Source organism: Pangasianodon hypophthalmus, chromosome 13 (genome assembly GCF_027358585.1).
Source record: "Pangasianodon hypophthalmus isolate fPanHyp1 chromosome 13, fPanHyp1.pri, whole genome shotgun sequence".
In the NCBI taxonomy this organism is placed as follows: domain Eukaryota; kingdom Metazoa; phylum Chordata; class Actinopteri; order Siluriformes; family Pangasiidae; genus Pangasianodon; species Pangasianodon hypophthalmus.
Window position 1 is genome coordinate 24,483,862 of NC_069722.1, and position 16,149 is coordinate 24,500,010.

Genomic DNA, 16,149 nt, shown 5'->3' on the forward strand with positions numbered 1-16,149 from the left:
TCGGTATTTTACTGTAACAGCGCTAACAGCATGACGCAAAATGTTTTATTCCTCTTATACCACAGCAACGATGTTTTTATTAATTAAACAATGACATGTGATACTTTTTGTCCGTTTATAGTTACGGATATTGTTGTGGAACGTCCAGAAAACAGGTTCTCACTTCCGTTCCAGCAGCTATAACCAATGGATCCATCACCAGCCTCTCTTTTTTCTCGGTCGTATTAACTTTAAGAGAAAAAAAATTAAAGACGCAGCTTGTCACGTCACCGAGAAACCTCAAAGAAGCGTGTCCTGAATACGCTGACACTGGAGACTCCTTCCATAAATGTTAAATAAACACCTCCTCCCCGAAATCAAGGATTACACCCATTTTTAAATGTGGAGCGTCTGCAGTACAAGCGTCCTCCCTCCACTTTTTGTGCTCCATTTTCTGGCTCGCAGTTACAAATAGAAAAAAAAAAAAAAAGAAATACTAGCGAGCTCATTCCAGAGATGGCAGTTAGCCGCAGGGGAGCTTTGTGTTCCATCCCTGTATTATGAGCAGGGTGTGATGTCGCGAGTGAGCGCCGAGGAGCCGTATCATGTCTGAGACATAATGCGAAGTGATTGGCCTCGTGAAGCCGGAAAAGGAAAATGCACGCACAGCATGGCGGAGGTGCGGTCGCGAGGCTTGTGGTGCTTGGAATGTGTAATCATAGAGATACCGTGTATACGCGTCGAGGAGTGTGAATCACGTGCGTCTAAAGATCTCTCCTCACATTGTATTTATATTTATGCTTTTTGTCCATTTCCTGGTGCTTATAAATGCTCACGGAAATGAGAGCAGCACAATATATTCAGAATCAATCCCCTTTTTCCTCACTAAGCTTCATCATCTGTGCTTTAATGATAAGAGATTTTTTTTGACGCAAATCACCCATCGTGACCTAAAAGAAGCTAATCTCAGGAAGCTAGAAATGAGCTTAGCACAGATAAGACTAGGCTAGTGCTAAAATTACAAGCTGTGCCTCACCCTGAGCCAAGGCCTGTCATAAACCAAAAGTCATTACTGAAGGAGGATACGTGGATAAATATGTTTCTTCTTTATTCTGAATGCCTAAAGGTGTCATTTTGTCATTTCTAGCGCCCTCTGATGGCTGTGAGGTGAACTGCAACCGCAATGACAACGTGCAATGTAAAAACTCGTCACGCTATGAACCGACAAAATCCATACGATTGGCTTGTATGATTCTTCGGACCAATCCTACGCCACGTGTGGTCCGACGTTTCTTCAGTTCTCCACTTTATTCTTCTTTTTTACACTTCGTTGACTGTTTGACGCACAAAAGCGAAAGAACCGCGGTTTTATCTTGTGATATAAAATACAGATATAATGTATAGAGACATTACGAAGAAAAATAAAGCCTGTAAGGAAGTAGCGGAGATCGTCGGTGTCTCTGGTGAGTGCGCATAGCTAGTCCAGTTAGCTCGCTTTGCGACTCTGATCAGAGAACGAAGCTAAGCACGTGACACGGAGCTCAAACAATCGATTTTTTTTTACACTGATTAGTGCGTTATTTAATTTGCATTTAACTAGTTAGCTTTAGAAGATACACGATATAGCTACTACCGTTTCTCATCGGGGAAAAAAAAAACAAAACGCTGGACAGGCCACACCCACATGAGATAAACGAGTGACTTGTCACTCGCTCGTGTGAGCGTAGAGCATTATTATAAACATTTTTGCTCCGCCTCAATTCGCCTCCTATCCGTCTTAAACAGTATCCGAGATTAGAATTATCGCATCCCACGTCGTAGTGAGTTGAAATGAGGATCTGAAAGGTATCTGGATGGTCTACTGTCGCCGTTAGATTTTCGAAAGGTGGATCCGTGGACACTTTTTCAGCTAATATTACCCACAATTCCTTGCGTGAAGAAGGAGGAAGAAGAGGAGGAGGAGGAAGGGTTTTGTGACGGTTCGCTTCGCCGAATTTAACCTGCAAACATGGCGGACGAGTGTAACATCAGTGATGCGTCTTCGGTATTTAAGTGTAAGAACTTAAACTCTAACCGAAGTTTTTTTAAGGAGTAATGAATGAAGAAAAGCTGAAATGCAACGATGAGTTTGTTTACGGTGACGGTGTAAACCGTAACTAGGCAACAACGTTCTCTTCCGTTACGTGTTAGTACTTTTAGTCCCAGTACTTTTTTTCTTTTTTCTCAAAAGTGTGTACTTTTTCGTCACAGATAGAGTACATACTTTTAGTGTGATTATAGTTCTGACCAATCAGAATCCAGAACTCAGCAACTCTGTGGTATATAATTGATCAATGTGATGAATATTAATGAATATTAATATATGTAAATGACCCATTCCTCAGAACTTTAATTTGTATTGAATAAAAAAACACAAATGTACAAATTCTACATTATATTCCAGTCTATTGTTGAGCTAAACTGAATGAAAAGAAAAAAAAAACGTTTCAAGCGTAACAGCTTCCACGTCATCCAATCAGAGCAGGAGTTTATCGTAACCCCGCCCACTTCCAAAGTCCCGCGAAGAAGCCACGCCCCCTTTATTTGGTTTGGGTCCGTTGCTGTAATAGAAGCTGCAGCTTTAAAAAAATAATAATAATAAATTTAAAAAAAAAAAAAACTGCGTGAAACTCCCACTGAAGCGGGCTGGACATTTATTTGTGGTGTTTTAGAAAATGACAAGTGAGTAAAAAAAATATAAAATATTAATTTATTTACAAAAAAGGCAGCGCGAGGGCTGAATGGAAGCTACCACCGGAAGCTAATGCTAACTAGCTAGCTCGCTATTATTTAGCCTCTTAAAGAATAAACACAAAAGAGTAAAGAATTATTCAGACGTGAAGTGCTCAGTATTTAAAATATATATAAATATATATATTAAAATAGAGGCGGTTTGGATAACTTCCGGTCACATTTGTCTATTTACAAGCGGTAGCTAACGGTAGCTAGCTAGCTAGCATGAAGCAAGCTAGGCTAACTAGTTCTCATAACTGGTTCTCATTAGTTTATTAAACTTTAAAAATAAAGTGAAATCATTTTCATAATGTATTAATTAATAAATTATAGAGTTGTTTATAATTCAAACATGTAAGTTATGCTATATAATTTGTTAAAAACATCGTAAACGAGTTGCTAATAACAGCTAGCTACGTGTAACAGCCAGCTTAAGATGTTGTTATAAAACTAACTTTTAAACTGTTTACTTTATTTTAGATTTTAAATCTTATTTAAACGCTAAATAGGAATTAATTTGTCATTGTCGGAGTGTTTATGAAGCGTTTTCTGTCACCGTGTTGTTCCATTGTCTTACGAGTCGCCGTCCATCGACAGGACTTTGGGCTGTGTTCCAAATCGCCCGCTTAGGCGACACTGTAGTGCCCTACAGCAGGTGTAACTTCCGTTACGTCATCGCAGATGTAGTGCACTTGGACACAGAGTAGGGAGCTTATTGGGATACGGCCCTCAGTAGTAGTGATTAATCAATACAACTAGAAAACAAGCGTGAATTAAAATAAGTAAATTATTTCGAATAGAAAATAATAAAACAAATACAAATAATGTTTTAAATCCATATAAAATACATTTAAACTTTATTATTATTATTATTATCATTATTATTATTATCGATAGCATAATTCACATTAATAACAATAATTATAAAATGAATTTATAAAAATTAATAAATTTATTTATTTCATATATTTACAGTTAGTTTATTCTCTGGTAGATTATTTTATGAATATATTTGTTTAATTATTTAATTAGATTTTTTTATTAAAAAAGCTGCATAAATGAATATTATAAACATCATATATTTTATATATGATTTTTTTTTTTGTAAATATTTTTGTAATGTTTTAAATATGAGTCTTGTACGTGTTTATAACGCTTAAGACTTCTCAATTTTACATTCAGTTAGTAATTAATTAATAATTAATAAGTCATGAATTTAATGGTTAAAGATGAATAAAGTTTTTGGTATTTATATATTTATTTATTTGGTATATTTATATTAGTTTTATATTTTTATTTATTATTATTATTATTTATATTGGTATTTATATTAATTTTTTATTATTTATTTGGTATTTTATATAATTTATTATATATTTATAATTATTTGCTTGGTATATTTACATTAGTATTTATTTATTTATTATTTGGTATATTTATATTAGTTTTATTTATTTAATTATTTATTTATTTATTTATTATGTGTTGTATTTGTATTGATATTTATTTGTTTGTTTTGTTTATTATTTATTGGTTTTATTACATTCAGTTAGTAATTAATTAATAATTAATAAGTCATGAATTTAATGGTTAAAGATGAATAAAGTTTTTGGTATTTATATATTTATTTATTATTTATTTGGTATATTTATATTAGTTTTTATCATTTTATTTATTATTATTTATATTTATTTTGTATTCTTTATATTAGTATTTATTTATTTATTTATTATTTGGTATATTTATATTAGTTTTATATATTTATTTATTTATTTATTATTTTTTATATTTATCTTGGTATTTATTTGTTTGTTTTGTTTATGATTTATTGGTTTTATTATTTGTATTGCTAGTAACTTTTTATTTAAGAAAATAAAAACCACTTTAAAAGGTTTCTCAGTAGACTTGCTGCACGAGTTGATTAGGACAGATGAGGTTAGATTTAAAGCTTGTAAATTTGTTTATTTTTCCTGAAACTTGGACTAAAGTGAACTGAACACCTGCAGCCTGTTTCCTGATGTTCAGCGGTTTTGAATAAATCTTCTTAAAAGGATGATTTAATCATATAATAAATTCTTTCTTTGCTTTGCGTTCACTTCTTCTTTTTTTTTTTTTTTCCCCCAGGTATGAAGAAGAGACGATGTGATGACGGGTCTGAAAAACCAGCCGCCGCTCTAAACCTCTCTACAGCCGAGGTGAAAAAGATCTTCACCTAGCAGGAGGAAAAGCTTTGGAGCTAAAAGCGGAGTGTCCAAAAGCGTGTAAACGTTTATTCAGGACTGAAGCTAATGAGGAAAAACTAGTTGATGGGATTTAAAAGTGCTGTAAGGATTCAGGAATATTTTAGAAAATAAATAAATCGGAGCTGAAAAGGGTTTAGACGGTGATTATGATGCGCAGCTTAAAAGTCGACGAGGAACAAATAAATTTAAAAAATAGCAGAAAATAATTTACAGCTTATCTGTAAACATTTAAAAACTTATCTCCGCTGTGGACGAGGTTACTCAAGCGATAGAAACTTTTAAAAACCCCTTTTTGTTTCGTTGAGTTATTTATTTATTTTTTTACAAATTACATGCACTCATGTGTTTTTAATAAATGTAAACTTTTTAAAGAAGTGAATGTAAAATAATTCACCGTGGCGTCGCACTTCGCTTTCATCAGTGCGTTGCAGTCGCGCTACACTGAAGTGCAATCAGCCTGCAGTCTCATTACTGAGATAATAAATCTGATCGAGAGAGGAAACTAGGAGAGAGAGTTGGATGGGTTTATTTCTGTATCAGGACAAAAGTGCGCTTCATCCTGATTAAAAATTTCTCACCGCATCATTCCTAAAATAAAAATAATGTTGATTTTATTCTGCTAACTCTACATTTTCCTTTGTATTTGGTCCAAGAGGAGATTTCAGAGTTATTACAGTAATATTTTATTAAACCTGTGAAAATTATTTACCTGCTAATTGAGCAATTAAGCACTTCTGCCTTATCAATATCTAAAAAAAAATAATTAAGACTAATCTGCACTGTGTATTAAAAAAAATCTAATTTGATTGAATGATTCGATAAAAAAAAAACTAAATTACAAGCAGAGAAAATTAAAATCAATATTAATATAAAATATAAAATCAGTATAAGTATAAATGTTTTCAAATAATTTCAGTTATTAAATAATTGCGTCCCAGTTATTAATGTATTATATATAAAGATTTAACGTTTTTATCAAACCATTATTTAAACGGTATTTAAGTTATTATTAAATTAAGTCTTATTATTTAAGTGTTCATCTCCACTCTGTTTAAAATATATTCTCATTCGTTTATTTATTAATTCATTCATAAATTTATTATTTCGTTTATTAATTCGCTTATTCATTAATTCGTTCATCTATTTATTTAATTACTCATTTATTTATACATTTATTTATTTTATTTAAAACTATTCTTTATCTGATGTGTTTTTGTGTTTTGTTTCTTGAGACTATTATTATTATTATTATTATTATTATCATTATTATTATCATTATTATTATTATTTTAACATAAATGCTAATCTTAACCTTTTTATTTATTTATTTATTTTATATATTCTTATTTTTCAATGTAAAGATTATTAATCATTTATTTATTCACCAATTTTCTTAAGACTTTCATTAATCTGGTGTGTGTGTGTGTGTGTGTGCGCGCATGTGTTTGTGTGTGTTTGTGCGTGCGTGTGTGTGTGTGTGTGTGTGTCTGTCTGTGTGTGTCTGTGTGTGTATGTGTGTGTTTGTGCGTGTATTTGTGCGTGTATGTGTGTGTCTGTGTGTGTATGTGTGTGTGTTTGTGTGTGTGTGTTTGTGTGTGCGTGTTTGTGTGTGTGCGTGTGTTTGTGTGCGTGTGTTTGTGTGTGCGTGCGTGTGTTTGTGTGTGTTTGTGTGTGCGTGTGTGTGCGTGTGTGCGCGTGTGTGTGTTTGTGTGCGTGTGCGTGTGTGTGCGTGTGCGTGTGTATGTGCGTGTGTTTGTGTGTGTGTTTGTGTGCGTGTGTGTGTTTGTGTGTGTGTGTGTTTGTGCGTGTGTGTGTTTGTGTGTGTGTGCGCGTTTGTGTGCGTGTGTGTGTTTGTGTGCATGTGTTTGTGTGTGTGTGCGCGCGTGTGCGTGTGTTTGTGTGCGTGTGTTTGTGCGTGTGTGTGTGTGTTTGTGTGCGTGTGTGTGTGTGTCTGTGTGTGTGTGTGTCTGTGTGTGTGTGTGTCTGTGTGTGTGTGTGTCTGTGTGTGCGTGTGTGTGTGTGTGCGTGTGTGCATATGTATGCGTGTGTGTGTGTGCGCGTGTGCGCATGTGTGTGATCACAGGTTCAGGAGCTGATCTCCAGAGAGGTGCAGTCTGCCCTGGAGCAGTCCGACAAAATGATGAAAGCTCTGATGGAGAGAATTCAGGAGGTCGATAACGAACCCAGATACGACGCGAGAATCCGGAAGCTCGAGGTGAGCGCGAGTACGACGGCGACGCTGTGACGGCTGTCGTGACAAAAACTTCCGCAAATCAGAATAAGAAAATGAGTTACAAGGCGAGACTAGGGGTTTCTGGATGCCAAAAATCTGTAGTCTTCATTGAATCAGACAGCAAAGCCGAGGCGTCTTCAGAGCATCTGATCTACAGAATCGCGGCTCATGCTTTCATACAACTCTAAAACAATCATCTCTTCAGATGGAGTTTTCTCTTTTCTCTCTTAATCACACACCTGCCTCTCGTCACAATTATTTCACTGTCCCCTTATCTTAGTTTTAACCGCGGCGAGAGTTCAGTCAGTTTATGTTTCAAAAACAGCATTAGCCTTCATCTTAAAAAACACCGTCTACGAGGTCACACCAGTTTGTTCTCACAGAAACGTCCTTGTAGGATCACAGGCATGAAGTCACTCTGCTAAATGCGCTCGAAACGGTACAGTGTAGTATATAAGTGAAGCTCTGAGAGTTAAGTACTTGCTTGAGTACATGAGGTGATTTAAGGTCGCTTTTCAATACTGTTGCGTAGATACTGATTGACAAATGATACTGATACAGATAACGGGAAGGTTCTTCCATACGGCGAGCGTACGGCGGCGAGCGTACACGCCGAGAAGCGCATCGTAATCATTCGTAAACGCAGAAGAATCCATATGGAGCTCAACCTGCACCATCATTATACAGTGATTTAGTAATGCGAGGGAACGAGATAATTAACCGCATCCACGGTTTTCTTAATAAAATAATAATTTATCGTGTTGACCAAAGGGTGTGTGCGTATATACCGGGTTTTACGGTAACCACAAGGCACTTGGGGGGGAAAAAAGTTGCCTCTAGTCTGTTTTAGTTAAGATGGAGACACTAGAAGATTTTTTTTTCTGTGTGTGTGTGTGTGTGTGTGTGTGTGTGTGTGTGTCAGTAGATCTTACCTTTAATCCAGCGTCTGATTTATCTAGTCAGTGTAACTTATAGAACTTGAGCTGGGCGATATGAAATAGGAAAATATCCTCTTATACCACGATATTTGAAGACATTTTTATGATATCACCATAAATGTAAACGAAATGTCACTTTAAAAAAAAGAAAAAAGCTTGTTGAATTTTATACTTTAACGTCGCTGAAATGTGGGGAAAAAAGTTTTGAAAAAACTGAAAAATATTCTTAATATTTTAAAAACTTTCAGTCAGAGTTTATAACTGGTATTTTTACAAATAAATAAATAAATATGACAATATTTCAGAAAAGGGTTTTGTGACGTAATTCACCGTGATATCGTATTATATTGTCTTATTTCCCAGCTGATGTTATGTACAGTAATTTAAAAACTAAACTGAAAGTAAAATAAAAACACCACATTTTGGAGTCACTACGCAACGATCAACTTATAGAGATGTGCACGCACCTGGTGATCACGTTCCTTCGCGTTAATTAGTCGCTTAGTTAATTAGACGCATTAATTTTTTATTATTATGCTAGCAGTGCTCCAGAATCTTCTCCTTTAAGTAGCTTGCAGTAAGAGGAGGCAAAATTCCCAAATCGTACATCATCTTTCCAGCTTTAAAGGTGCAATCATCAATATTTCTGGTCTCTTACAAGTACAACAAACCTGGAAAAAAACAAGTTTAGAAAAATTTTAATAAAACGGTAAAACATTATTTAAAAAAAAAATGATCCTTTAAGCCGTGGCCTCAAGTGTATTACTCGGTTTAGAAAACCTTTTTGGAAAAATGCCTTCCAGTCCATAGTGCTTGATTGTGTTTGGATGGATCATTTTACACACACACCCCATCTCGGTCTGAAATCGGGAAGAGCGCAGCGCAGCCGGATAATTCACCTGCGAGCGCAAAAATCACTCCGTGCTTAAAGAAAATCTTAAAGACGAGAAACAGAGTAAATCCAGAATAAGAAGTTACCCAGTGTTGACAAATCTTGGCTAATCCACCTTTAAATTATTATTATTATTATTATATTTATTTATTTATTCATTTATTTATTTATTTTTTGCGCTTCTTCTTTCCAGGCACACGTTAGGAAGGTGAAGCGAAGAGGAGACGCCGTGTTCGCGGACATACGGAAACGGGGAATCTTGGAAGCGGGCCAGGAACAGGTACAGGTTAACATCGTGCACGAAATTATATTTAATTACAATCTTCTCACATAACTCAATATAAGCGATTAAGGGTGAAAGGGTTAAATACGTTTGGTCAAAATGGCGTCTCGTCCCTCTTACTAAACATAAAAACATATCTAAAGTAGCTATAAAAGTGCTGAAAGTGTGTAGCTACTAGTTTAGCACGGTGCACTACAGTGACGTCTCCTGACTTTATGCTGAAAATCATAAACCTTCTAAACACATAGATTATTGTCAGGAGCAGGTATCAGGTAGGGGGCGTGGCCTAAAGCCAGAGGAGCGCGACAGGGTTCGTTACGGTTCTGTAGGCAGGTGAGAACGATCTGATCCGAGAGCGTCTGTGCGAGGTGTTAGTGAACCCACCTTCTCCTAATGATTCAACTCTGAATCGACTCACCTGCAGGAAGTCAGTCAGATGCTGTGTGGTTAGATTATTATTTTATTATTATTTTTTTTTGTAGATGTTCTCCAAATTCTTTGTGTTCTCCATGTTCTCCGTGTTCTCCATGTTCTTTGTGTTCTCCATGTTATCTGTGTTCTCCATGTTCTTTGTGTTCTCCATGTTCTCCGTGTTCTCCATGTGTTTTGTGTTCTCCATGTTCTTTGTGTTCTCCATGTTCTTTGTGTTCTCCATGTTCTCTGTGTTCTCCATGTTCTCCATGTCCTTTGTGTTTTCCATGTTCTTTGTGTTCTCCATGTTCTCTGTGTTCTCTATGTTCTCCATGTCCTTTGTGTTCTTCGTGTTCTTTGTGTTCTCCATGTGCTTTGTGTTCTCCATGTTCTCCATGTTCTCTGTGTTCTCCATGTTCTTTGTGTTCTCCGTGTTCTTTGTGTTCTCCATGTTCTCCATGTCCTTTGTGTTCTTTGTGTTCTCCATGTGCTTTGTGTTCTCCATGTTCTCCATGTTATCTGTGTTCTCCATGTTCTCCATGTTCTCCATGTTCTCCATGTTCTTTGTGTTCTCCACGTTCTCCATGTTCTCCGAGTCCTTTGTGTTCTCTGTGTTCTCCTTGTTCGGCTGATTTTGTTGATTTCTACGCCTGCTTGGTGAAGATGTAAACATTTGTTTACCTTTATTTCTTCACCACATTTCTGAAGACATCAAATAAAAATAAAACTCACTTTCACACTGATTCAGACTCAAAAAAACAGATTAACAGTGAAATACTAATAAAAATTATTATGAAGATTGCACATCTTTAATAAAACCTTACTACTGAACGTATTTATTCTCAGAAAGGAATTATTTTCCCAAAACCCGGCTTGTCATATTAAAAAATCGGAGTTAAAGCGATGTTTCTGCTTTACTGATGGACATTTACAGTTATTTTTAATAACCAGAGTTTTATTTCTGCCGAATTTCTGATGAATATTGAGCACTGAGTCAATTTTACTGCAGTCACAAACAGCTTTTCACTGTATGCTGAGATTATTAGCATAATGAGGAAATGTATAAAAACTCTGTTTTGAAGAACTTCACTATTCTGTCAATCATTTATTTAACCTTTAATAACATTTATATGACTACATTCCACACGTCTGAGTGGCGTATAAACTATTCCAGGATGCACGTCAAGTGTATAATTATGACTGTAAGACATAATCAACACACACACACACACACACACACACACACACACACACACATGAGTCATATGTACACAGAGATGAGTCATGAGGTCAGTAGAGATATTCTTACCAGCAGCAGTGACGAGGAGGAGGAGAGAGAAATAAAATAAATGAAAACACAGGAGAGAAAAATGAGGCCACCAAACAAAAACATAACGTTCACCATAAACATTAACGGTAAACGTTCGCAATAAACATCACGATAAATGTTAACGGTAAGCGTTCGCAATAAACATCACCATAAACGTTAACGGTAACCGTTCGCAATAAAACATCACGATAAACGTTAAGGTTAAACATTCGCGATAAACATCGCAGTAAACATTAACGATAACCGTTCGCAATAAAACATCACGATAAACGTTAACAGTAAACATTCGCGATAAACATCGCAGTAAACATTAACGGTAAACGTTTGCAATAAACATCACGATAAACATTAACGGTAAGCGTTCGCAATAAACATCACGATAAACGTTAACGGTAAACGTCCGCGATAAACATCACGATAAACTTTAACGGTAAACATTCGCGATAAACATCACGATAAATGTTAACAGTAAATGTTCGCGATAAACATCACGATAAACGTTAATGGTAAACGTTCGCAATAAAACATCACAATAAATGTTAACGGTAAACGTTCGCGATAAACATCACGATAAACGTTAACGGTAAACGTTCGCAATAAAACATCACGATAAACATTAACGGTAAATGTTCGCGATAAACATCACGATAAACTTTAACGGTAAACGTTCGCAATAAAACATCACGATAAACGTTAACGGTAAACATTCGCAATAAACATCACGATAAACATCACGATAAACATTAACGGTAAACATTCGCGATAAACATCACGGTAAACGTTAACGGTAAACGTTTACGTGACTTTTTTTTTTTCTTTTTCCATATGACTTTTCTTACGTGAGTGTGAAAACTCACAGCGATAGTAGTTAAGTGGGCGGGGCTTAGGAACGGGAATTGGCGCCCGGCGATTCAGTCTTGGATTGTACGCTGTGCCTTTTCTGTCACTCGTATTAATTGTAAAGGAAATTTTAACGCTGTTTAAATTCTACGTTCGCTACATTTTTATGTAATTTCATCTCTTTTTTTTTTTGCGTGTGTCCGTGTTTATTTGGTGAAACTAATTAGTATAACAGCGTCAATATTCTAAAATTATAAAGAATTAAATCTAATAAATAAATAAATAAATTCTGTTGATTTTATATTTGTAGTGCTTTAAGAAATTAACTCCGCCCACTCTGACATCATAGTAATGAATTAAAATCAGGTGTGGTGATGGTTAAGAACAAAAACACTCATTATTTTCTCTCTCTCTCTGTGTGTGTGTGTGTGTGTGTGTGTGTGTGTGTGTGTGTGTGTGTGTGTGTCCCAGAATCTCTCCCCGTCACCTGAGATCAAAAAGGAGGCAAAAATCCTAAACATGACCAGGTACTTTATTTATTTATTTATTTATTTATTTATTTATTTTTTAAATTAGTAAATAAAAATAACATTATTAATTTGTGTTATTATTTGATTATATTTCTATTATACTGATGTCTTTGAATAGAGTGATTTTTTTTTTTTACTCAGCGATGTTCAGTTTTATAATAAAATAAAATAAGGAATATTTTTTTAAAGATTCGTTAATATTTGTTGAGTTAGTTTAGTTTAGTAATGTTTTCTCGTCACTGATATTTAACTCTAATGTGAATTTTTCGTATTAGAACCCGTGACGCATAAAATCCACCATCTTAGCTTCACTCTCAAATGATTTATTGTTCACTGTATGTGCTCCCTACACGGGGTATAACACAATGACATCACTGTGTCTGCAACCGGTGTCCTGTACATTTCCCCTCTGCTGAAAGTATTGGCACCCTGCCTTCATTTTAGACCACAAATTACCATTAAAACAGATTTACTATATCTGTTGTGTGTTAGTTAGCGACTTCCTTTATTTATTTATTTTTTTTTAAACAGTAGATTAGATTAAACTTTACTGTGATGTTGATAATACAAATTTCATTTCATGTAAAAATTTCTTATATGCTTAGAGAAATATCATTCAGTTTTCTTTCCTTGGTGCTAAAAGTTTTGATAAATGTAGAAAAATTATGTAAAGGGGAAAAAAACGGGGATAAACCCTTTAAAAGACTATTTGCTGCATTTGATTAAAAGTCATTAGTCAGAATTTCTGACCTGCGATGAGGGGAAAAAAAAAAACAAATAGAAAACGCTGCTCAACTCGGATTTCCTGCTCGTAAAAACCGGGGCGATCCGTTCATCCCAGAGTTCAGCAAGTGACGTCAAACCAACATGGCCGCTCCCAGCGTCAGCAGTAAACGCAGCAGCACTTCTTACCTTGAAATGAGTTACGCTGTGTATATTCACTCGTTAAATCTATAACACTGACTCTACAGTGTGTTCTGTTTCCGCGCACAAGAATGCAGCACTTATATCCATTTCTCGTGTTTACAAACAGATCTTGGCGTCAGGTCTTTGTATTTTCAGATACTTGAGAAATCTCACACAGAAACCGAAGCTAAAAAAAGGCTACAGCACGTCGCTGTCTCGTCTCCAGAGTCTAATAATAGCGTGCGTTTGCCAGAGCCGCTTCCTGGAATGTGCAAAACGCAGCGTTTTGTTTGGTTACATCACCGGTTTAACGCTCACTGTGCCTGCCGCATCGTATATACTGTATACACACACACACACACACACACACACTCACACACACACACACACACACACACACACACACTGTGATTTATCTGCACTCACACTTTATAACGTTAAAGTCAAGCGTTAAAAAGACATTCGTCATCTTACATCTGTATTGTGAGATTTTGAGCAGTCTGTTCATCCACACTCTGTTTTGAATATATTCTCATTCATTTATTTCTTTATAAATTTATTTATTCATTTATTTATTTATTTTAATTCTTACTCTGATATATTTTTATGTTTCTTAACTATTATTATTATTATTATTGGCAATATTATCTTTTTATTTGTTTTTTGAATATTCTTTTTTAAAAAAAAATAAATAAATAAATAAAGTTTATTAATCATTTATTTATTGACTTATTTTTTAAAGGCTTTTCTTAATCTGATGTGTGTATGTTTGTTTTAAAGCTATTTGCTATTTTATTAATCATTTATTTATTTATACATTTTTAATTTTTTAATTCTTCAAGGCTATTTTAATACAGTCTCGATCTTACGGTCTTTTTTTGTTTGTTTGTTTTGCTTTGTTTTGTTTTTTTTTTCATCTTTGAAAGCTTAATCTCAAACAGTTTTTTTTGTTCTTAATCCAGTGAGTTTTTTTGTTTTTCTTTGTGTTATTTATACGTTTTTTTAAAGACTATGCTTAATCTACTTTATTATTATTCTTAATCTGGTGGGTTTTTTGTTTGTGTGTGAGTTTGAATGTTTTATAAAGGCTATTCTCAATCCATTTAATTTTTTTTAAAGAATTTAAAGGCTTTTTTTTTTTTTTAACTTTATATATTGGCACCTTTGCGTTAGTTTTGATCGCTCACTGACATTAATACTGGCCAAGAAATCATAGGCAATAATAATAATGAATAAAATCATAGATGTTAGGTTTAGTAGGCTAATTTTAATAGATATATTTTAAATGACAACTTTGCAATTATTAAAATAATTATTAAAATAATTAAAACTACTGACTGATATTGGGGAGATTAGATCAAATTAGCTAATGTTAATTATCTGCTCTTATTGACTCGAGTGCATTAAATCTGAATCTCCAGTCTGTAAAAGGAAATGCTGTTTTCTGTTTATTTTAAACAAACCGTCGTGATGAATAATGATGAATTTAACGCTCAGGAAAAACAAGATCATCATTATAGCCCTTCCCTGAGCAGCCTGTGCTTTCTGTAAATCGATCGAGTTCTGCTTCTCTCTCTCTCTCTCTCGCTCTCTCTCTCTCTCTCTCTCTCTCTCTCTCTCTCTCTAAACACCTCTGTTTTTGGAAGCAGGAAGAACTCGAGGTCCTTAAATGCTCCATGCTACGTTAGTAAGATTCATGTGCAGCCCTATCCTCCAAAACACTTTGCTAAGTCAGTGAAAAACAAATTCATCTTAGTGTTCTCTGATGAATGGAGTGCGCCATTTTCTCATCTGAAGGCTGGACAGTGCCACCTAGAGGCCACAGGAGGCATTTTCTCTCAGTCTGGATTCATACAAGAGGCTATAGAATATTTACGCCACATCTGCTGAATTCTGGATTCTGATTGGTCAGATTCATTTTCTATTAACTCAGTAGTGCAGCTGCAAATCACACGTTTATATTACAATCTAATACGTTATCGTTTCTATAGTAACAGCTCATTCACAGGGACTTGCACAGCGGAAGCGCCACATAAACAGACTAAAAAAAGTCGTTGATCTGTAAGGAGATGTTTCTTTAACATTTATGGAAGGAGTCTCCAGTGTCAGTGCTCTGTAACAGTCACAGGTAAAGCTGTAGCTTTAAGTTTTCCAACATCTGAGTTTATGCTTTTTGCAGTTTCTCGCTAACAAACAACGACAGATTGTGGGTTTTTTGGTCTTATTAACTTCGAAAGAGAGAAATAAAGAGAGGCTGGTGAGAGAGCGACGGTTTATAGCTGCTATAACGCCATGTTTCGTGGATGTGCCGCAACATTAAACGTAACTATAAACGGATAAAAAGTATGATGTGTCATTCTTTAATGAATAAAATTGTGATAGCTGGGAAATTGCTGTGGTAAGAGAAATAAAACACTTCAAGATGTGCTGTTAAAGGAAAATAATCAACATTAAGTAGCTTATTTTCCTATAACAGCGCGTCCTGAAGTGTTTTATTCCTCTTATACCACAGCAGTGTGCCAATGATTAAAATTTTTATCCGTTTGTAGTTATCTATAAATCTGAGAAAGCTGTAAATTATTCGTTACGTTCAGAAACGGAGACGCAAACATTTTTTTTCTCGCTATTACTATCTAATATTCATTTGCATAACCGAAGACGCTGAATAAAATAAAAAGTTTTGGGTTTAAATTTCCCCCTGAGGGGACGCTAACTTTTGCACACGACTCTGTGGCATCAATATGCTTTTAGCGTAGAGTAGAGATCAGGGATCGTTTATGTCAATGTTCATC

At 35.0% G+C, this 16,149-nt stretch overlaps 1 protein-coding gene across 1 annotated transcript in view; it reads left to right on the forward strand.

Annotated features, from left to right (window-relative positions):
- The first annotated feature begins 2,541 nt into the window (after positions 1-2,541).
- Positions 2,542-16,149, forward strand: part of atf7ip2 (activating transcription factor 7 interacting protein 2) — an 18,181-nt gene continuing 4,573 nt past the window's right edge. The window contains exons 1-5 of the mRNA XM_026947095.3: positions 2,542-2,700; positions 4,876-4,946; positions 7,078-7,209; positions 9,251-9,337; positions 12,393-12,448. Of these exons, the coding sequence (XP_026802896.3) occupies positions 2,694-2,700; positions 4,876-4,946; positions 7,078-7,209; positions 9,251-9,337; positions 12,393-12,448 (353 nt within the window). The 5' untranslated portion in view covers positions 2,542-2,693. The remainder of the gene's footprint in view (positions 2,701-4,875; positions 4,947-7,077; positions 7,210-9,250; positions 9,338-12,392; positions 12,449-16,149) is intronic.